The sequence below is a fragment of the Nycticebus coucang genome, chromosome 19 (assembly GCF_027406575.1).
Source record: "Nycticebus coucang isolate mNycCou1 chromosome 19, mNycCou1.pri, whole genome shotgun sequence".
Lineage (NCBI taxonomy): Eukaryota > Metazoa > Chordata > Mammalia > Primates > Lorisidae > Nycticebus > Nycticebus coucang.
The window spans coordinates 866,365-890,770 of NC_069798.1; the positions used below are offsets into that span (position 1 = coordinate 866,365).

Here is a 24,406-nt window from a genome sequence, read left to right on the forward strand (position 1 = left end):
TATTTCCCAGAGCAATCTACCAATTCAACTCCATCCCTATTAAAATACCAACATCCTATTTTCTTTTAGTCTTTTTTTTTTTTTTTTTTTTTTTTTCAGTTTTTGGCCGGTGCTGGGTTTGAACCTGCCACCTCTAGTATATGGGGCCAGCGCCCTACCCCCTTGAGCCACAGGAGTCACCTCCAACATCCTATTTTCAAAACTTGGAAAAAATGATTCTGCGTTTTGTATGGAACCAGAAAAAAACCTGTATAGCTAAGGCAGTTCTTAGTAATAAAAACAAAGCCGGGGGCTTGGCACCTGTGACTCAAGTGGCTAAGGTGCCAGCCACATAAACCTGAGCTGGTGGGTTCGAATCCAGCCCAGGCCTGCCAAACAACAATGATGGCTGCAACCAAAAAATAGCCAGGCATTGTGGCGGGTGCCTGTAGTCCCAGCTACTTGGGAGGCGGAGGCAGGAGAATCGCATGAGCCCAGGAGTTAGAGGCTGCTGTGAGCTGTGATGCCACAGCACTCTACCCAGGACGACAGTTTGAGACTCTGTCTCAAAAAACAAAACAAAACAAAGCCGGGGTATCACCATACCAGATTTTAGGCTATATTACAAGGCCACAGTGGTCAAAACATGGTACTGGCACACAAATAAGAGACACAGACATTTGGAAATGAATAGAAAACCAGGAAATGAAACCAATAACTTATAACCACCTAATCTTCAATAAACCAAACAAGAGCATATCTTGGGGGAAACACTCCCTATTCAATAAATGGTGCTGGGAGAACTGGATATACACAAGTAAAAGACTGAAATTGGACCCGCACCTTTCTCCACTCACAAAAATTGATTCAAGATGGATAAAGGACTTAAATTTAAGGCATGAAACAATAAAAATCCTCAAAGGAAAAACACTGGAAGATATCGGCCTGGGGAAAGACTTTATGAAGAAGACTGCCATGGCAATAGCAACAACAGCAATAAACAAATAGGATTTAATTAAACTGAAAAGCTTATGTATAGCCAAGGAGACAACCAAAGCAAATAGACAACCTACCCAATGGGAAAGGGTATTTGTGTATTTTTGAATCAGATAAAAGCTTAATAACTAGTATCTATACATAACTTAAATTAATTCACAAGAAAAAAACCAACAATCCCATACATCAATGGGGAAGAGATATGAACAGAACCTTCTCTATTCTTTTTTTTTTTGAGACAGTCTTACTTACTATGTCACCCCCAGTAGAGTGCCATGGTGTCACAGCTCCCAGCAACCTCAAACTACTGGGCTTAAGCGTTTCTCTTGCCTCAGCCTCCCGAGTAGCTGGGACTACAGGCAACCACCACAACATCAAGCTATATTTTGTTACAGTTGTCATCGCTGTTTAGCTGGCTGGGGCCGGGTTCAAACCTGCCAGCCTTGGTGCATGTGGCTGGCACTGTAACCACTGTGCTACAGGCACCGAGCTTTGTGAAGGGATTCTTAAAGACTAAATATCTTGCCCCTCATCAATTTTAATCCATCAAGTTCATCCATTTCAAAATTTATTATTAGTTGGCAACCCATACAAAGGTAGAACTTTCCCCATTGTCCCTTTATTTATTGATTTGTTCCTTTATTATCAGTATAGGTTCCTGGATTCTAACTTTACTTAATAAGCAAGCAGGCTCAAGCGGGTGCCCGTGTCCTTCTAATGTGCCGTCACCATTTTCTGAGCATGTCCTTATGTCCTGGCACTACAAGACATTCCAGCTATTCCTATTCCTTCCCTGTCCCAGCCACAGGCGCCGCCCTGTTTGGACTTACTTAATTAAACATGTTTAATTTCAGTCTTACAAAAGGAACCCATATAAATCAAATGTGTATGTTTTATATCAGCCTCAAAACAGTAAAACCTGAAGGAAATTATGTAAAGTTCTGATTACTCCAGCTCCTGTATCAATTTAACTAATAGCCTGCTCCAATGTCGTAAAACTAAAAGTCCTAAAGAATGACTTTTGCTGTATGGACAAGAGGTTTTTCTCATGTTCCAACTAATGCCACTAAGGAACCCTGTTCTCTAGGGAAATTAGCACCTTTTTTGCCTAAAGCTGGGGACCTGAATAACATCCCAGCTGGAAAAACCTGCCAGGCTCAAGATAAATAGTTTCTCAAAAGACTGTCCAAATAATGTTCACCTATTCAGCCCGGCTGAATATATTTCCTTGTCTTTGTTTGTGATGCCAACTGTGGTAACCAAATTAACGGATGAAATAGGCCAACTAACTCTTGCCATAGTAAAAGCCTTGAATGCCAACTCACAAGCTGTCAATGCTCTAAACACAGAACTCAGACAAGTCCTGGAAACTATCTCAGAAAACGAAGCAGCCATTAATTGTTTACTTTTAAAACATAATCACAGATATGTAGAATTTAAAGGAATGTACTGTTTTAATTCATTGTTTTCTTGGTTATCTAATTCAGGTTGGTTAAAAGCCTTAGTTATGAGTGTAGGAATTATCTCTACTTTAGAATTGTTTGTTTGTTGGTGCATCCAATGTACTCCATGTTTTATGTCCCCCTGCAACTGTTGTTCTCCTGGTATCGTAAAATTAACTACTCAGGATCACGAGCAGTCCTAAGTTCTATTTACTGGGGACCCTTGGATCATCCTTCTTTAAGGAATCCCTAACTGCCCCCCTTTTTGTCATAGCCCAAATCAGCACTAAGCAGTTTGGAGCAAATCAATGACCCTTTTTTCCCTAACAGCAGTTAGAGCCTCTACTCGGAGAGAAAAAATTGATACACGGTTCCCCAATTGAGACTGCCATTTTCTAGGCCTGAGCAAACAGAATTTTTTTCCAAACAGATTCTCTGAACACAAGCAGGATTTCATCTGCATGGCCCCTCCTGGAGTGGAAAATATTCATTCTGCTGCTTTGCCTGAGGCAGGAACTATGAGGACCTGATTCATTTGCTAATACATTCATTCACTAATCAACAAGCCAGAGATGTTTCTGTCTGCCACCTCCTCACCAAGTGTGATTTTTACACCTAAAATCCCCCTGTTTGGCACAGGTACATGAACCCCAGACAAAAGATCCATGCAGGTCTTCCCATTTGGGAATTTCTCCCCCTCCCTGCTGGAGGCTTTGTTGCCCTTTTCTCTGTGTACCCTCTGGAAAACAAACTTTGTCCTGTCACTTAAAAAATATATATACTGCTGGCTCGGCATCTGTGGTTCAAACGGCTAAGGCACCAGCCACATACACCTGAGCTGGCGGGTTTCAATCCAGCTCGGGTAGGCCAAATAACAATGACAACTACAACCAAAAAATAGCCAGGCGTTGTGTAGGGCGCTTGTAGTCCCAACTACTTAGGAGGTGGAGACAGGAGAATCACTTGAACCCAGGAGTTGGAGGTTGCTGTGAGTTGTGATGCCACAGCACTCTACCCAGGGCGATAGCTTGAGGCTCTGTCTCCAAAAAAAAAAAAAAAAAATACACACACACACATATATATATATTACTTATACATGTCATCTCTCTTTTGTGCTTAATTATTCTTGCTCAATCTTGCCAGAATTTATTATTCTTACAAGGAACCAACATTTAGTTTTGTTGGTCCTTTGTATTAATAACATTTAACTCTATTTCTGTTCTTTTAAAAGAATTATTTCCTTTCTGCTTTATGTTTATTGTGTTATTTTTACTCTAAATTAGGTTAGACAGCACATTATGACAGTTGTTTAAAGCAACTGTAGTGCTGTTTTCTTCTGCTTTGTGCAAATTTTGACACATAGTATATTATGTATTATTCACTGTTAAGTTTCCATTATAATTTTGTCTTGATCTGTGTATTATTTAGAAAAGTAAAAATTTTTAAAAATTTCAAAATTTATGGAATTATCAAGAACTGATAATTTTCATTAAGATCTGAGAACATGGCCTGTAAGAGAGCAATTCTTAATTTTCAAGATTTACTTTACAGCCTCGTTAATGGTCCTTTTTTCTCCTTTTCACACATAGTCCTTGTAAGTCATAAAAGAATGTTCTCTAATACAGAGTTCTCTATACTTTTCTAAAAGGTGTTGTACAAATATTCTACTTCTTTTTCTTTTAAAAGAGGGTCTCACTATGTTGTCCAGGCTAGAGCGCAGTGGCAGGATCACAGCTCACTGTACCTGAAATGCCTGGGCTGAAGTCATCCTCCCACCATAGCCTCACAAGCAGCTAAGACCATAAGCCATGACACCACCCACCACACTAGCTAATTTTTTTTTTTTTTTTTTGAGACAGAGTCTCACTAGGTCACCTTGGTTAGAGTGCTGTAGCATCATACCTCACAGCAACCTCTAACTCTTGGACTCAAGTGACTCTCTTGCCTCAGCCTCCCAAGTAGCTGGGTTTACAGGCGCCCACCACAACACCTGGCAGTTTTTAGAGACAGAGTCTCACTCTTGCTCAGACTGGTCTCAAACCTGCAAGCTGAGGGCAATCCACCTGCCTTGACCTCCCAGAGTGCTTAGACTTATAGGCATGAGCCACTGTGCCTGGCCACACCAGCTGTTTTTTAAATTTTTCTGTAGACACTATGTTGCACTCAAACTCCTCAAGGGATCCTCTTGCTTGGCCTTCCAAAGTGCTGGAATTATAGACATGAGCTACCGAGCCCAGCCTGGATCTATTTCTTTAAAAGTATTTTGTTTTCTTAAGCAGCCCATGAACATGGATTTGTCAATTTCTCCCCATAATTCTGTATCATTGAGGCTATTTTATTAGTTGCATACAAATCTTACAGCTGATATTAACATGTAAATTCCTTTTTTTTGAGACAGAGTCTCACTATGTCGCACTTGATAGAGCGCTGTGGCATCACAGTTCACAGCAATCTCAACCTCTTGGGCTTACGCGATTCTCTTGCCTCAGCCTCCCAAGTAGCTGGGACTACAGGCACCCACCACAACACCCGGCTATTTTTCTGTTGTCATTATTGCTTAGCTGGCCCTGGCTGGGTTCGAACTCGCCAGCCTTGGTGTATGTGGCCGACACTGTTAACCACTGAGCTATGGGCGCTGAGCCTAGATTCTTTGTTTTTAGAAGTCTCATAATTAAAGATAGTTTATTAAATGCTCAATTCTCAAAATTACATATTTTTAAGTTATGAAAAACCCCTCCATCCCCATCCCACACTGCTTTAAGCCCTTCCTCTACACAAGGTATTATCCAAGTAGTATCAAGCTCAACAACACCCACTACATATCCCAAAGTGGAGAGGACAGGAGGTCCTGAGGACAAGTATGATGGGTTTCTCACCCATACTGTGGAGTGTTCATCAGCTAACTGATGCTGGAAAGGGAAGAAAGGAAATAGCTAACACACACGATAAGGAAAGGAACTGGAATGGGCAGCCTGACAAAAGACTTTTACCATCTGTATCAATTTACATGTTTAGGGTGCCCACCAACTCTAAGAGAACAGACCAAACCAAATGTGCAAAGAAAACCCTCTGCCAGGGCCTCCTCTCCCTGTGATCCCATCTCAGGAACATTAGAAGTCCAAACAGCTTCCCAGTTCCAGCTTCCTGACTGCTGTCATATGCAGACAGAGGCCATTTGGGGGGCCAAGTCACAGTGAAGGTCGGAGATTCGCCTGCACCTCCCACAGCTTGTCTCCTGTTTCTACTTCAGCAATGTCAATAAAATGATCTTCTGATGCTGATGCCCCATCTTCCCATCATGACTAAAACTGAGTATCCCCACAAGCTAATCCAGCCTAGAAAAGCTCCGGACACATACCTCCCAAAGGCTGACCAAAGCATCCGCACTTCCTGTAGCAAAGTACTTCCCCCTGGGGTTAAACTCCACACAGATGCAGTTAGAAGGATGGGCGCTGATGGACTGCAAGGCTTTAGTTCTGGGTAGGGAAGGATGTTGATACAACTGTTGCCGTTTGTCAGGAAGAACACCTTACTGTCATTGTTCCAGTAGATTTCATTCACCTCAAACTTGGAACTGCTCTTCTGCTTTGGAAAGTTGTGTCTTGGCATCAATAAAAGTCACATTATCCTTGTTGCCTACAGCAAAGGTCTGCCCGTTGGGACTCCAGCAAATATTAATGTTCTCTCCTGGGAACCCAGATATAATCAGCAAGGTAATCTGTTTGCTCATAATCCTCCAGAGTTTATTTTGTTACTCTTTAGAATTCACAGTGGCAATGCATTTGGTAGTCCTCACATCCCAGATGCGAATGGTTTTATCTCCAGATACAGTAATAAAAAGGTCAGGATTACTTGAACGCCAACAGAGCTGGTCCACACTATCCCCATGTCCCTGATAATTGTTTTCTTTGACCAACCGGTCCCTCTCCAGCAAGAAGACGCTGGCCATCTTGTCAAAGGACCCCAAAGCTAAGCTAAGCCCATTGCAGCTCCAGGTCACCAAGTGCACCTTGGCACTATGTGCTGGGAACTCTCGCGTCTTGCTGTGGCCATGGCACCGCACAGTTCCTTTATCCCAAGCACATAGCACCACTGGTTGCTGCTCACTGAGCACCAGGGGGCCATCAAGCTAGGAGGACCACTCTGGCCCAGCACTGAAACTGACACTTAAATTCAAAGTAGCAATGCTATTTGCTGGGATTCTTAAAAGGGGGGGTGGAGGGGGGCAGTAAACATACAGGTTTTCCTTACTTCTTCCCTATGCAGTAACTCATTTATTATTTTATTTATTTTATTGAGACAGAGTCTCAAGCTGTCTACCCAGGGTGTCATAGCTCACAGCAATCTCCAACTCTTGGGCTCAAGTGATCCTCTTGCCCCAGTTTTTCTAGTTTTTAGTAGAGACAGGGTCTCGCTTTTGCTTAGGCTCAGTAGCTCATTTAAAAAGTATGTTTAGGCTCGGTGCCCCTAACCCAGTGGTTACGGTGCCAGCTACATACACCAAGGCTGGTAGGTTCGAACCTGGCCTGGGCCTGCTGAACAACAACAATAACTGCAACAAAAAATACCTGGGCATTGTGGCAGGCGCCTATAGTCCCAGCTACTCGGGAGGTTGAGGCAAGAGAATTGCTTAAGCTCAAGAGTTTGAGGTTGCTGTGAGCTGTGACACTACAGCACTCTACCGAGGGCGACAAAGTGAGACTCTGTCTCAAAAAAATAAATAAAATAAAATATAAATATAAATAAACAAAATAAAAAGTACATTTATTAAGAATCCTCTAGTATGGTAGCAGCAACAAACTATGGACTATATAACCAAACATACTACTGGAATCAGATATCTGTGTTAATTTCCTTTAAAATCTGTTTCACATGGATGAACCTTAAAAATATTATGTCAAGAGAAACCAGTCACAGAAAGACAAGTAACGACATGATTCTACTTACATAAGGTCTGACAAGTTCACAAACTCATCCTAAAAAAAGTGCTACATACCTCACTGCTGAGTGTCACTACGATCTCCTTCAGAGTCCTCCCCTTGGGAAGCGAGGCACCAATACCAGCACCTAGTCCATCTTTCAAACAAGTTTGGAACTCTTTTTCCAGACTGGCCATCAGAGCTGTCGTTGTATGTACCTTGATGTCCTGAATGTCATCAAAATGTCCTTTTTTAAATTTTTTCTGAGGCACAGCCTTATGCTCCATTGCCCAGACTAGAGTGCCATGGTCTCAGCCCAGCTCACATCAACCTCAAACTTCTGGGTTCAAGTGATCCTCCTGCCTTAGCCTCCTGAGTAGGAGGGACTGCAGGCGCGTGTCCCCATGCTTGGCTAATTTTTCTATTTTTAATGTAGACAGGGTCTTTCTCATGTTTAGACTGGTCTCAAAGTCCAGGATCTCAGCCCATCCTCCCACCTCAGCCTTCCAGAGTGCAAGGACTACAGGTATGAGCCACCAGGTCTTCCTTTCAATATTTCCTTTATGTTTCAGGCAAAAATAAAGGTCATTAAGGGCCAAACTGGGGCAGTGCCTGGGGCTCAGAGGCTAGGGCGCCAGCCCCATATTCTGAGGGCAGTGAGTTCAAACCCAGCCCCAGCCAGCTAAAACAGCAGTGGTACCTGCAACAAAAAAATAGCCAGGCATTATGTCAGGTGCCTATAGTCCCAGCTACTCGGGTGGCTGAGGCAAGGAGTCACTTAAGCCCAAGAGTTGGAGGTTGCTGTGAGCTCGAGGACAACAAAATAAGATTCTGTCTCAAAAAAAAAAGGGGGCCAAACTGGGTGAGGAGAAGAGGGTATTCCAACGGTTATTTGTTTACTGGCTAAAAACTTCCTTATAGACAGTGCCATGTAAGCTAGTGCATTGTCATGACGCAAAAGCCATGAGTTGTTTGTGAAAAGTTAAGGTCATTTTCATCTAACTTTTTCATGTAGGCTTTTCAGCACTTCCAAATAGTAAATTTGGCTATGTCTCCAGTTGGTACAAATTCATTATTAACATTCCCTCTGATTTCAAAAAATGTTAGCAACATCATTTTGCCTCTTGATTTGGACTGACTGAGCTTTTTGGTCATGGAGAACTGGTTGACTTCCACTGTGCACTTTGACACTGTCTTTAAGGGATGTATTGGTGTACCCAAGTTTCATCACCAGTGATAACACACCTCAAGACACTGTCTACCTCTCCAAAAGGTCTTGGCAAATCTGACCTTCCTTTCTGCCTTTGTTCATCAGTGAGCTCCTCCAGGACCATTTTGGCACATGCCTTTCTCATGTCAAGATTTTCAGTTAAGGGCGGCGCCTGTGGCTCCGTGAGTAGGGCACCAGCCCCATATACCAAGGGTAGCGGCCAAATTGCAACAAAAATATAGCCAGGCATTGTGATGGGCGTCTGTAGTCCCAGCTACTCAGGAGGCTAAGGCAAGCGAATCACCTAAGCCCAGGAGCTGGAGGTTGCTGTGAGCTGTGATGCCACGGCATTCTACCAAGGGCGACAAAGTGAGACTCTGTCTCTAAAAAAAAAAAAAGATTTTCAGTTAGGATTTTGCTGTTTCTTTACCAATGCTTACTTGATCTATGATGCTTCTCAAAATCAGCTGCTGATTTTGACACATAATTCAATTAATTTTGGCAACATTTTTGTCAGTTCTGCTGGTTACTAGTTGCCCTGACCTCTCTTCATCAGTGATACTTTCTCTCCCCTCAGACAAATGTTTAATCCATTTGTACACTGCTGTTTTCTTCATGGCTTTATTGCCATGAACTTGGACTAACAAGCCCGACTTCACTTCCACTCTTTTTTTTTTTTTTTTTTGTAGAGACAGAGTCTCACTGTACTGCCCTGGGGTAGAGTGCCGTGGCGTCACACGGCTCACAGCAACCTCCAGCTCTTGGGCTTACGCGATTCTCTGGCCTCAGCCTCCAGAGCAGCTGGGACTACAGGCGCCGGCCACAACGCCCGGCTATTTTTTTGTTGCAGTTTGGCCGGGGCTGGGATTGAACCCATCACACTCGGTATATGGGGCCGGTGCCCCACTCACTGAGCCACAGGCGCCACCCCACTTCCACTCTTAAAAACACAATGAATACGGCGGCACCTGTGGCTCAAGGACTAGGGCGCTGGTCCCACATGCCGGAGGTGGCAGGTTCAAACCCAGCCCCGGCCAAAAAAAACCAAAAAAGAAAAAAACACAATGAATAGCACTCAGCAAGATAGCACCACACACTGACAAAAACACAGCCGTGAGACACTGATATACCAAGGTTTATGAAATCAAACCAAGCTGTTTATACAGTGCTGCCAACATAAGTGCACAGCAAGTTCACAAACTTAATTGTCAGACCTCATATTAGGTACTAAAGCAATCAAACTCTTAGAAACAGAAAGTAGAATGGTGTTTGGCAGAGAATGGAGAGAAAAGAAAATGGTGACGAGTTGTCTAAGGTCATGCAAGATGGAAAAGTTCTAGAAATCTGTCATACAGCAACACACACAGTTAACAATACTATGATGTGGCTCGGCACCCGTAGCTCAGTGAGTAGGGCGCCAGCCACATATATCAAAGGTGGAGGGTTTGAGCCCAACCTGGGCCTGCTAAACAACAATGACAACTGCAAACAAACAAACAAAAAATAGTCGGGCGTTGTGGCAGGCGCCTGCAGTCCCAGTTACTTGGAAGGCTGAGGCCAGAGAATCACTTGAGCTTGGGAGTTTGAGGTTACTGTGAGCTGTGATGCCATGGCACAAAAAAAAAAAAAAGCACAGAAATACTGTGATATACACCTAAAAATTGCTAGAACAGAAATTTTATGTTTTTTTGTTTCTTTTGCCACTACCACCCCCAACACAGAAATTTACTGTTTGCCAGGAAAAAAAGAGATAACCATTACACCAAAATGAGGAACAGGAAAGAAAAAAAAGAGAGAGAGAACCATTCACTACACTACTGCTGGCACTTTTCTTTTACAACAAACAGGAAAATGGATTTTTTTTTTTTTTTTTTTGAGACAGAGTTGCACTATGTCACCCTGGGTAGATGCCCATGCATCACAGCTCACAGCAACCTCAAACTCCCAAGCTCAGGTGATTCTCTCGCCTCAGCCTCCCAAGTAGCTGGGACCACAGGCGCCTGCCACAATGCCTGGCTACTCTTTGGTTGTAGTTGTCATTATTGCTCAGTAGGCCGGGGCCGGATTCAAACCCGCCAGCCCCAGTGTATGTGGCTGGTGCCCCAATTGCTGAGCCACAGGCACCAAGCCAGGAAACTGGATTTCTTTACCTATACATGAAATAGTAAAAAAGGCTTCAAAATTTGGCAGCCGTCTAAAATAATATAAAGATATTATTAGCCAGGCATTGAGGCGGGTGCCTGTAGTCCCAGCTACTCAGGAGGCTGAGGTAGGAGAATTGAATGAGCCAGGAGTTTGAGGTTGCTATGAGCTATGACCTAACAGCATCTTACCCAGGGTAACAGAGCAAGACTTTGTCTCAAAAAGATATTCCCAAAGTGACCATTAAAACCTACTTCTCTTTTTTCAAACGACCAACTTCTAGCCCATCTCTTCTATGCTATCTCATTACTGACTGAGACAGCTAAGGCAACTATGGATTGTCGCAATTACAGGACAATTGTGGATTTCTTCAAATTCTTTTTATTTCAAAATAGCCTTTTCTCTTTAAGTTTCTCATATTCCAAATGTAGTTTCCATATGTCAGTCTGAGGACTGGTGCCAAGATGGCTTTAAAAGAATCATGCAAGAAGAATGTTTAAAAATATAGTTTTCCAGACCTGCTAAATCCAAACCTAGAAAAGAAAGGAACTCTGAATTTTTTCAAAAATTCTTCCATTCCCTTTTATTTATCTTGCTGGCTGCCATTCTCTCAAAAGCTGCCCCTGACTCCTTAGGCAGAGATGAACACCTCTTCTCAGCCCCATCAATATACTGTTCTATCTCACAGTATCTGTAACATAATTACATATTTATCTCCCCAACTATACTGTAAAATATTAGAAGGCAGAGTGCATATATTCATCATTGCAGTGTCAGCACATAGCATAGCATCAGACATGCAATTGGCTTCTTGAAATGTTTTCTGAGTCAAACCAACAACAATAATCTATTATAGGGCGGCACCTGTAGCTCAGTGGGTAGGGTGCCAGTCCCATATACAGAGGGTGGCAGGTTCAAAGCCAGCCCCAGCTAAACTGCAACAAAAAATAGTCAGGGGTTGTGAAAGGCGCCTGTAGTCCCAGCCACTCGGGAGGCTGAGGCAAGAGAATCACCTAAGCCCAGGAGTTGGAAGTTGCTGTGAGCTGTGTGATACCATGGCACTCTACGAAGGGTCATAAAGTGAGACTCTGTCTCTACAAGAAAAAATAAATAAATAGATAAAAATTATCTATTATATATAGAAACACAAGTTTAAATGATACCAGTCACCAAAGATGTATCACTATCACCTCAGGAGCTTTTAAAAAATACACACTCCAGGTGGCACCTGTAGCTCAGTGAGTAGGGCGCCAGCCCCATACACCAAGGGTGGCGGGTTCAAACCCAGCCCAGGCCAAACTGCAACAACAACAAATAGCCAGGTGTTGTGCTGGGCGCCTGTGGTCCCAGCTATTTGGGAGGCTGAGGCAAGAGAATCACGTTAAGCCCAAGAGCTAGAGTTTGATGTGACACCACGGCACTCTACCGAGGGCGACAAAGTGAAACTCTGTCTCAAAAAAGAAAATACACCAGGAAGGCTATGTTAACCAGTGTGATGAAAATATGTCAAATGGTCTATAAAACCAGTGTATGGTGCCCCATGATCGCATTAATGTACACAACTATGATTTAATAAAAAAAAAATACACATTCCTGGGCCCATCTAGACTTGTGAAAAAGAACCACCATGTACCTACTATCTCCATGACGACTTCCTCTATCAGAAGAGAATTCCATTCATGGGAAAGTGGTTGCTGAGTTGATATGTATAGAAAGAGGACTTTGATTGCAATGAGTCAAAATGAGGGAAGGGGAAGAATATTTCAAAAAGGGAATGACATGTTTGAAGTGAAAGGGTGTTAAAAAACAGTCACACTGGGCTCAGTGCCGTAGCTCAGTGAGTAGAGCGCCAGCCACATACACCAAGGCTGGCGGGTTCGAGCCCGGCCCAGGCCTGCTAAAACAGGCTGCTAATGACGATTGAAACCAAAAAATAACCGGGCATCGTGGTGGGCGCCTGCCTAGTTACTCAGGAGGCTGAGGCAGGAGAATCGCTTAAGGCCAGGAGTTTTAGGTTGCTGTGAGGCCACGGCACTCTACCTGGGGTGACAAAGTAAGACTCCGTCTCAAATAATAAAAAAAAACAAGAAACAGGCTCGGCACCTGTGGCTCAAGTGGCTAAGGCACCAGCCACATACACCTGAGCTGGCGGGTTCAAATCAGCCCGGGTCTGCCAAACAACTACCGCTGCAACCAAAAAATAGCCGGGCATTGTACCAGGCACCTGTAGTCCCAGCTACTTGGGAGGCGGAGACAGGAGAATCACTTAAGCCCAGGAGTTGGAGGTTGCTGTGAGCTGTGATGTCACAGCATTCTACCAAGGGTAACAGCTTGAGGGTCTGTCTCAAAAAAAAAAAAAAAAACTTAAAGAAAGAGTCACACTGACTCGGTGCCCATAGCTCAGTGGTCAGGGCACTGGCCACATACAGAGGGGCTGCTATGTTCAAACACAGCTCAGGCCTGCTAAACAACAATGACAACCGCAAAAAAAAAAAAAAAAAGCCTGTAGTCCCAACTACTTGGGAGGCTGAGGCAAGAGAATCGCTTAAGTCCAAGAGTTTAAGGTTGCTGTGAGCTGTGACACCACAGCACTCTACCCAGGGTGACATAGTGAGAAGGGAGGGAGGGAGGCAAAGAAAAGCAACAGTCACACTAGGTCAGGCGCGACGGCTCATGCCTGTAACTCTGACACTCTGGGAGAGTGAAGGAAGCAGACTGCTTGAGCTCACAAGTTGGAGACCAGCCTAAGCAAGAGCAAGATGCTGTCTCTTAAAAAAAAAAAGGGGGGGGGGAGGTGGCACCTGTGGCTCAGTGAGTAGGGCGCCGGCCCCAAATACCATATACGGAGGGTGGCAGGTTCGAACCTGGCCCTGGCCAAACTGCAACAAAAAAATAGCCGGGCGTTGTGGCAGGCGCCTGGAGTCCCAGCTACTCTGGAGGCTGAGGCAAGAGAATGGCCTAAGCCCAAAAGAGCTGGAGGTTGCTGTGAGCTGTTAATTTAAGGGCAACAAAGTGAGACTCTGTCTCCAAAAAATATATATACCTGGGCGTTGTGGTGGGTGCCTGTAATCCCAGCTAGTCAAGAGGCTGAACCAAGAAGATTGCTTGAGCCCAAGAGTTTGAGGTTACTGTGAGCTGTGAAGCCACTGCACTCTACTAAAGGTGATAAAGTGAGATTCTGTCTCAAAAAAATTAAATAAAAGACAATAAAATAAAAAGCTGGGCATGGTGGCATGTGCCAATAATCCTAGCTCCTTGGGAGGCTGAGATGAGAGGGTCACTTGAGCCAAGGAATCTGAAGTTGCACCACTGCAACCTGGGCAACAGAGCAAGATTTTATCTTTAAAAACATTTTAAAAGAACATAAGGCTGGGCACAGTGGCTCACACATATAATCCCAGCACTCTGGGAAGCCAAGGCAGGAGGACCGCCTGAGCTCAGGGGGTCGAAACCGGCCTGAGCAAGAGTGAGACCCATCTCTTAAAAATAGAAAAACTAGGCTCGGTGCCTGTGGCTCAAGCGGCTAAGGCGCCAGCCACATACACCTGAGCTGTTGGGTTCGAGTCCAGCCTGGGCCTGCCAAACAACAACTACAACAACAAAATAGCCAGGGTTTGTGGCAGGCAACCTGTCATCCCAGCTACTTGGGAGGCGGAGGCAGGAGAATCGCTTGAGCCCACGAGTTGGAGGTTGCTGTGAGCTGTGATGTCACAGCACTCTACCTAGGGTGACAGCTTGAGGCTGTCTCAAAAAAGAAGAAAAGAAAAACTAGCTGACTGTTATGGCAGGCATCTGTACGCCTAGCTTCTCAGGAGACTGAGGCAGGAGGATTCCTTGAGCCCAAGAGTTTAAGGTTGCTGTGAGCTATGATGTCACAGCACTCTACCCAGAACAATAGAGTGAGACTCCTTCTCAAAAAACAAAAACAAACAGGGCAGCGCCTGTGGCTCAGTGAGTAAGGCACCAGCCCCATATGAACCAGTGGCTGGTTCAAACCCAGCCCCGGCCAAACTGCAACAAAAAAATAGCCAGGCATTGAGGCAGGCAACTATAGTCCCAGCTACTTGGGAGGCTGAGGCAGGAGAATCGCCTAAGCCCAAGGGCTGGAGGTTGTTGTGAGCTGTGATGCCACAGCACTCTACAAAGGGCAATAAAGTGAGACTCTGTCTCTAAAAAAAAAAACAACAGAAAAACATAAACTAAAGAAGCCACTACCATAAAACTGAGTTTATAATAGGAAAATGTTTGCAATATCTTGCTAAGTAGGAAAAGAACTACAAATTATGATGTGCCAGATTCTAAGTTGGGTGAAGTTCCCAGCACTTTGGGAAGCCCAGACAGAAGGAATGCCTGAGGCCGCTGAATTCAAGTGCAGCCTAGGGACCATATAGGGACCTAATCTCAACCAAAACGATAAAAATTATCTGGACACAATGGTGTATGCTCAGCTACTTTTGTCCCAGCTGCGGTGAGCTTTGATGGTGCCAATGCACTTGGCCTAAATGACAGACAAAAATAAAATAAAAAAATTCCACTTTTGAATTATGTGTGTTTACTCAGAAGAATGCCCAAAGAATATGAATACCAAAGTTTTTTGTTTTTAAACTATGACTTATTTTCTCTTACACTTTTCTAAGTTTTGTAAGTTTTCTGCCGTGAATACATATACTACTTTTATAATTTGGGGAGGAAAAAACCCAAACTCCACCACAAAAAAATTTTTTTTTGAGACAGAGTCTCACTATGTTGCCCTCGGTAGAGTGCCTGGCATCACAGCTCACAGCAACCTCAAACTCTTGGGCTTAAGCGATTCTTTTGCCTCAGCCTCCCAAGTAGCTGGGACTACAGGCACCTGCCACAACGCCCAGCTATTTTTTTGTTGCAGTTGTTTAGCTAGCCCGGGCCGGGTTTGAACTTGCCACCCTCGGTGTATGTGTCTGTCACCATCAACACCACGTTACAGGTGCAGAGCCAGCCACCAACAATGTTTTAAACAATACTTATAAAGACAATGGAATAATGTGGAAAGGAAATATACATACAGAGGTGCCAAATAAATGGATACTCATGATATCAGATGTTGTCCATGCATTACCTTTCGCGGCTGAGTGGAATGATGGCTATGATGTGCAGCGTGCTATCCGCACACAATGGCAGAGCTCAGTCAGGACCTGTATTTGTCTTTTGTTACCAGAATATATCGATTTTATAATTTCAATAGTTTTCCTGTTCTTAAAATGTATGTGCATTATTTGGCACCTTCTGTATATGCATGTATTATCACACACATATGATTACAATTATTTTATTTATTTATTTATTTATTTTTTAGAGACAGAGTCTCACTTTGTTGCCCTTGGTAAAATGCCATGGCATCACAGCTCACAGCAACTTCCAGCTCTTGGGCTTAGGTGATTCTCTTGTCTAAACCTCCCGCATGGCTGGGACTATAGGCACCTACCACAACCGTGGCTATTTTTTTGTTGTTGTTGTTGCAATTTGGACAGGCAGGGTTTGAACCCGCCACCCTCAGTATATGGGGCCGATGCCTTACTCAATGAGCCACAGGCACCGCCCACAACTATTTTAAAGAAAGGGAAATTACGCATAAAATAAGGATAGGAAATACAATGTACAGCAAAATAATTGTGCTTGTGTTTGAAGGATGAAATAATTATGGGTAATTATTTTTTATATTCTATGCCTTGAAATTTGTCTTCAAAGACTGTTTATTATGTAATAAGGGGAAAATTACTGCATTTATCAACCCTTACCCCAATCCTTCCCTTTTCACTGTATCCTGCCTCCTAAAACAAACCAAAAGCATACACATGCACACAAACCCCTGAGTACTTACATGGGCTTACATCTCTGTATCTGTTTCGATTTCTGTTTTCTGGAAACTTGGCCACTCTGTGAGGATAGTCATTGGACTCATTTCGAATTTCCTTAAAACAACAAAAATATACTTTAATATCCCTCTTAAATTTTATAAACAAAACATATTTTCTCAGCCAGTATGAAATAAAACGTATTGACCCTTTATGATACACTGAGTACTATGCAAAAGCACTGGGTCCCTCAGGTCCTTCAGTCCTCAAACACAGAATCGGTGGGGCTCCCCATTTTGTGTTTAAGGCAGGACAGGCTTAAGGGCTCTCAGAGGTTAAACAATCCACCAAGGGTCATAAAGCTAGTGAGTGGCAGCCCCCCATATTGAACCAAGGTCCTTTAGGCACTGAGGTCATGAGCTCTTAATCTATTTATTCACTGCTAATTTAGGCTCTGTTCAGGACCTATCAGCACAACACACTTCACCCAGCAGAACTAATGCAGTGGAGGTGACCACAACACATTCAAACTCTGATCAAATCTCTTATAACAACAACAAAAAAAAACTCTTATAACATCAACCTAAATTGTAGTTTCTACCATAATATTTTTATCTATTTTTTCACCTTCCTGCCATACACTATAATTTTTACTTTACTTTGAACTCAGAATATCCTCACATTTAATTTCTAGAACTGTAAGTGCTTAGCAACAACTAGTATGCCTGAGGCTCATTTTAGGACCCTCAGTATTCTCTGTGTTATAGTTCTGTTTCTTTTCTTTTTTTTTTTTTTTTGAGACAGAGTCTCACTAAGTCGCTCTCAATTGAGTGCCATAGCATCACTGCTCACAGCAACCTCCGATTCCTGGGCTGAAGCGATCCTCTTTCCTGAGCCTCCCAAGTAGCTGGGACTACAGGCGCCTGCCACCATGCCCGGCTATTTTTTTTTTTTTTTTTAGCTCAAAGACTTACAATAATAGCCTCCATTCCTAAGTGTGAGTTGTACATAAAGGGGGAATGTTCTTATGTTTGTAACTTGGGGACTACCTGTATACCGTAGCAAACAGTTACTGCAAAAGAGGGAGGACCCCAAGTGCAATGGGAGGTGATGGTAAGTTAAAATTTACAAAACACAATAGAACAGACAAGTCCTTGGGGTTAAAAAATACATTCACAGCGGCACCTGTGGCTCAGTGAGTGGGGCGCCGGCCCCATATGCCGAGGGTGGCGGGTTCAAACCTGGCCCCGGCCAAACTGCAACAAAAAAATAGCCGGGCGTTGTGGAGGGCGCCTGGTAGTCCCAGCTACTCGGGAGGCTGAGGCAAGAGAATCGCATAAGCCCAAGAGTTAGAGATTGCTGTGAGCTGTGTGATGCCATGGCACTCTACCCAGGGCCATAAAGTGAGACTCTGTCTCTACAAAAAAAAAAAAAAAAATACATTCACAACATAAATACATTTTATATTCTCAGCTAATAATAAAAAGAACTCTTGGAGTGACCCTGTTCTCTCAAATCTCTAATCATACCATTTGGCTCCTTCCTTTAATTTCAGTGAATTAGAAGAGCCCAGAAATGCACGTGAGCTGCCAATTCCAATACTCCTGCTTTCTTACTAAAGGTCCCTGACTATACTTTCTGATTACAATGAGCCCAACTGAAACCTATTCTTCTCAGCCTCCTTTAGCTAAGAATGGTACTGCGACAGTCTGCCAATGGGAGACTGTGTACTGATTACTCTTTCAATGAACCTTAAACTTTCTTTAGGCTCACTATGGCTCAAAACTGTCCCCATCATACAAAATACATGCAAAGAGGACACCGTGTTCTAAACAACACAAATGAAACACACACATACCCCCAAAAAGAAAAACCCATCCAAGCTAGATGGAGTGGTTCACACCTGTAATCCTAGCACTCTGGGAGGCCGACGTGGGCGGATCCCTTGATCTCAGGAGTTCAAGACCAGCCTGAGCAAGAACAATACATCATCTCTACTTAAATAATAGGGGGGAGGGGTGGGAAACTAGCTGGATGTTGTAGTGCATGCCTATAGTCCCAGCTTCTTGGGAGGCTGAGGCAAGAGAATCGCTTAAGCCCAAGAGTTTGAGTTTGCTGTGATACCACAGCACTCTACCCAGGGTGACAAAGTGAGCTTCTGTCTCAAAAACAAACAAACCAAAAAACCACTGGAGAAAATGTTTCGTAATCACAGAAATAAAAGCCTTTTTAAACAATGTCACAAAACCTAGAAACGGCTGATAAATCTGATTTCAGAAAAATTTAAGCTTTTCACATGAAAAATACCAGTAAAGGTCGAAAGATAATGTTTTAAATACTTGGAATATGTGACAAATGCTTACCTCCTTTAATATGTAAAGTTGTTAATATGCTCCTACATATCAAAAAGAGAAAGGAAATACAAGTGGCTTTAAAAAAACAAGAAAAACTATTCACCTTCATTCATAACAGGGAAAAAAAATAAGATCATTTTTCACCTATCAGACAAAGACAAAAATTTGATAACTGGGTAGGTCGAGGTATAGGAAAAGAAAACAGGCACGTTCTTATTACCATGGGAATGTACACTGATAGAATTTCTCTGAGAAGTCATGCATTGCAGCATTGTTTATAATAACATAAGACTAGAAAGTCTTGTCCACTTATATAATAGATCACTGGTTAAATAAAGAATACTATTGAAATGTTAAAAAGACCTTGTGAGAGGTGGTGCCCTTTGCTCAGTGGTTAGGGCACCGTCCACATATATTGAGGCCGGCAGGTTCGAACCCAGCCCAGGCCAGCTAAAATCAACAATGACAACTATGGCAACAACAAAAAAAAAAACAGCTGGGCATTGTGGCAGACACCTGTACTTGCGAGGCTGAGGCAAGAGAATAGCTTTAACCCAAGAGTTTGAGGTTCCTGTGAGCTGTAACACCATGGCACTCCACCGAGGGCAACAGAATGAGACTCTGCCTCAAAAAAAAAACCTTGTGAGATCTATATAAAAATATTTCGAGATATAGTAAGTGAAAAAGTAAGGCACAAAACAGTAAGCTAATGTCTGTTTCATGAGGGTGGGAGAGATGGACAGAGGAAAGCAGGCAGGCTTACACATGGACAGAGTAACTCTGGGCAAATACATAGGAAAATGGCGGCAGTGATCACCTAAGGGAGAGCTCCAGGGGAATGAGACTTACAATTTTATTACCTACTCTTTTGTATTGTTTAATTTTTGTCATGTTTACTTAATCCTAACCAAACCAAACTATTTGTTTTGTTTAAATACAAGCTCTAAAGTTAAGTTCTGGATTCCTATCTGGATCTGCTAAAATAGAATATAAACTTGTAGAAGTCCTGTTTATCATTTGTAATTACCTCTTAGGTAATCCACATAAAGTACATAGCCCATACGATCGTTAAAATGGGCTATTTTATTCTTCAAACTCTCCTCCTAACTAGAGGAGCTTTTCAAAGAGAAGTGTGATATAGAGAAGAATTTATTCCACCAGGCATCTTTAAAAAAAAAAAAAAAAAATACAACTTATTTTATTTTTATTTGTTGCAGTTTTGGCCAGGGCTGGGTTTGGACCTGCCACCTCCGGCATATGGGGCCAGCGCCCTACTCCTTTGAGCCACAGGTGCTGCCATTCCACTAGGCATCTTATCTCCCCAACCAGGAACAAGAATTAAGGGCCATAAGCAAGCCGGAATACCCTAAAACAATGGTTTGGGGTTTTTTTCTTCTTTTTTCTCTTCTCTTTCGCATGTGCAAGCAGGTCTGGGTGCACATCCCACTGCTCTGGGGTGGGGGACCTGCTGTTACCCTCCCTTCGGCAGGCCCGGGTAAAACAATGGTTTTTAAACGTATTCAAAATACTTCTGACTTCATTGCATCCTTTCATGGTATCTCTACAGGGAAAACGCACAGGGCCAGGCAGCAGTGGCTCATGCTTGAAATCCTAGCACTTTGGGAGGCTGAGGCGGCTGAACTGCCAGAGCTCAGAAGTTCAAGACCAGCCTGGGCAAGAGAGACCCCATCCCTAAAAATAGCTGGGCATTATGGTGGACACCTGTAGTCCTAGCTACTTGGGAAACTGAGGCAAGAGGATCACTTGAGCCCAAGAGTTTGAGGTTGCTGTGAGCTATGACGCCACAGTACCCTACTGGGGACAAGAAAGTGAGACTCTCTTTCCAAAAAACAAAAAAAATATATATATACATATACATACACATATATGTACAAACATCTAACTAATGAAAAGAAATGAACACTTTCCCTCAAATAATTTAGGATTCACTTAGAGATTTAAAGTGTAAGAAAAAGAAATTTAGGGCAGCACCTGTGGGTCAGTGGGTAGGGTGCAGCCGGCCCCATATACCGAGGGCGGCAGGTTCGAACCCAGCCCCAGCCAAACTGCCACAAAAAAATACCTGGACGGGTGGCACCTATGGTTCAAGGAATAGGGCACCAGCCCCATACACCAGAGGTACTGGGCTCAAACCCAGACCCGGCCACAAAATAAAAATAAAATCTTTGGGCAGCACCTGTGGCTCAGTGGGTAGGGTGCCAGCCCCATATACCGAGGGTGACGGGTTTGAACCTGGCCCCGGCCAAACTGCAACAAAAAATAGCTGGGCATTGTGGCGGGTGCCTGTAGTCCCAGCTACTCAGGAGGCTGAGGCAAGAGAATTGCCTAAGGCCAGGAGTTGGAGGTTGCTGTGAGCTGTGATGCCATAGCACTCTACCAAGGGCAATAAAGTGAGACTCTGTCTCTAAAAAAAAAAGAAAACAAAAGGAAATTTAGGCTCAGCATCTGTAGCTCATGCGGTTAAGGCGCCAGCCACATACACCAGAGCTGGAGGGTTGGAATCCAGCCGGGGCCTGCCAAACAACAATGACAACTACAGCCAAAAAACAGGTGGGCATTGTGGTGGGCATCTGTAGTCCCAGCTACTTAGGAGGCTTAGGCAAGAGAATCGCTTAATCCCAGGAGTTGGAGGTTACTATGAGCTGTGATGCCATGGTATTCTACTCAGGGTGACAGCTTGAGGCTCTGTCTCAAAAAAAAAAAAAAAAGAAAAAGAAATGTATGTATTTCATTCCCTAAGTAGCAATTCATCATCACTCACTTAATGGGCGCAATGTAGGGGTGTGTGGCACACCTTTTGGGTGTGGGACACAACTACATGAGGGACTCTACGTAACAGATTCAAATATTGTGACCTGGTTGTTTGCATTCTCACTCATTGGGGCAGCACCTGTGGCTCAGTGAGTAGGGCACCAGCCCCATATACCAAGGGTGGTGGGTTCGAACTTGGCCCTGGCCAAACTGCAACAAAAAAAATAGCCAGGTGTTGTGGTGGGCACCTGTAGTCCCAGCTACTCCGGAGGCTGAGGCAAGAAAAGCACCTCAGCCCAAGAGCTGGAGGTTGCTGTGAGCTGTGATGCCACAGCACTCTACCGAGGGTGACAAAGTAAGACTGTCTCTAAAAAAAAATAAAAGAAACTCATTGATTTGGGTTTATTTTAAGGTCCTACCTTTTTCTTACAAAATTAAGATTATTCTTTTACGATTTCCTCAATTTGTATTTGCTGCTTCACCACAACAGTTCAAGGTTGAATATTCTACAGTGCAGGATGTAAAGTTTTCTGTGCATAAAACAAAGCGATGTACCAAATATTAAATTGTTATTTGATATTTTTTGTGTGGTTGTTTGATTTTTTTTATTGCTGGCTTGCTTAAGATTTTTTTTCTTTTTGCAATTTTTGGCCAGGGCTGGGTTTGAACCTGCCACCTCCAGCATACGGGGCCAGTGCCCTACTCCTTTGAGCCACAGGTACCGCCCTTGTTATTTGATATTTTTAAACAAATTCTGCATAAGTGTAAAACAGGTCTTACTCTGTGGCTCAGGCTGGAGTGGAGAGTTGCAATCAGAACTCACTGCAGCCTGAAACCCTTGGGGTGAAGTGATCCTCTTGCCCCAGCCTCCCGAGCAGCTGAGACTAAAAATGTGCACCACCATGACCAACTAAAAAATTTGTATAGAGGGGGTGGCACCTGTGGCTCAAAGGAGTAGGGCGCCAGCCCCATATACCAGAGGTGGCAGGTTCAAACCCAACCCCAGCCAAAAACTGCAAAAAAAAAAAAAAACAGTATAAAAAAAATTTTTTTTTATAGAAATGGGGATCTCAGCTCGGCGCCTAGGCTCAAGTGGCTAAGGCGCCAGCCACATACACCTGAGATGGCAGGTTCGAATCCAGCCAGGGCCCACCAAACAACAACGACAGCTGCAACCAAAAAATAGCCAGGCGTGTGGCGGGCACCTATAGTCCCAGCTACTTGGGAGGCAGAGGCAGGAGAATCGCTTGAGCCCAGGAGTTGGAGGTTGCTGTGAGCTGTGATGCCAGGCCAACAGCTTGAGGCTCTGTCTCAAAAATAAATAAATAAATAAGAAATGGGGATCTCACTATGTTGCTCAGGCTGGTCTTAAACTCCTGTTCTCAAGCAAATCTCCTGTTATCATCCTCCTAATGTGCTGCAATTATAGGTGTGAGCCACTGTGCCTGGCCATTTAATAAAATATTGTAAGATACTATTTCATCCTGGCAATGATGGAAACTAAGTTAAAATAATGGAGATTTTAAAAATAAAAATTTACGCCCACAAGTTGGAGGTTGCTGTGAGCTATGATGCCACGCACTCTACAGAGGGCAATATAGTGAGACTCTGTCTCAAAAAAATAAAAATAAAAAAAAGATAAATCAGACATACTGTGTTTTGAAAGGAATCAGAAAAGCACATGGAAAAAATAAACACACATGTATCTATCACATCAAAAAAGAAATCTACAGATAAAAGCATTTACACTTAAATCAGTTTCTTGATCACAACTCTCATTCTGAGGATTACCAACCCCCAACAATCTTTAAGGGGCCTATTAACCCACTAAAATCACATGCTAAATTCAGGGGGATTTTACTTATGTGGATATTTCTCTTACATACAAGTTTCATCTTAAAGGTGTTTAAAGTTTTTTTTCTTTTTTTTTTTTGAGACAGAGTCTCAAGTTGTTTCCCTGGGTAGAGTGCCGTGGCATCACAGCTCACAGCAACCTCAAACTTTTGAATTTCAGCAAGTCTCTTGCCTCAGCCTCCCAAGTAGCTGGGACTATAGCACCCGCCATAACGCCTGGATATTTTTGGTTGTAGTTGCCAGTGTTGTTTGGCAGGGCAGGGCTGGATTTGAACCCGCCAGCTCCACTGTATGTAGCTGGCGCCCTAGCAGCTGAGTTACAGGCACCGAGTCAATAAAGGTGTCTAAAGATGTTTAAAAGCAAGAATTTCACCATTAAGTCAAAACAAATTCCTGAACCATTAGCACTACTGGATCCTATACAGAACAATAAAATAGCACTCCATTTAAATACATTTGAAATGGCATTACATTCATTTTTTTTTTTAATTTATCCATTTTATTTTATTATTATTTTATTATTATTTTTTTTTTTGTAGAGACAGAGTGTCACTGTACCGCCCTCGGGTAGAGTGGTGGCGTCTCACGGCTCACAGCAACCTCCAACTCTTGGGCTTACGCGATTCTCTTGCCTCAGCCTCCCAAGCAGCGGGACTACAGGCGCCTGCCACAACGCCCGGCTATTTTTTTTTGTTGTTGCAGTTTGGCCGGGCTGGGTTTGAACCCACCACCCTCGGCATATGGGGCCGGCGCCCTACTCACTGAGCCTCATTTTTAATAACCATTTCACACAACAGCACTGCAAGGTAAACATCATTCCAATTAAGAATATAACAAAAATTTGGTATTCTACTCAAAACAGGAGAGTCAAAATTTTTAGTATTTAATTTTCTTTTATTATTATTAT

General features: G+C 43.3%; 1 protein-coding gene and 1 pseudogene across 3 annotated transcripts in view; both read right to left on the bottom strand.

The window, feature by feature from the left end:
* The window catches only part of PTPN2 (protein tyrosine phosphatase non-receptor type 2), a 97,926-nt gene that overhangs the window by 63,253 nt on the left and 10,267 nt on the right, over positions 1–24,406 (bottom strand). For all 3 annotated transcript variants that reach the window (XM_053571889.1, XM_053571888.1, XM_053571887.1), the window contains exon 2: positions 16,546–16,636. In XM_053571889.1, the coding sequence (XP_053427864.1) occupies positions 16,546–16,636 (91 nt within the window). The remainder of the gene's footprint in view (positions 1–16,545; positions 16,637–24,406) is intronic.
* Positions 5,421–7,533, bottom strand: LOC128571842 (THO complex subunit 3-like; annotated as a pseudogene).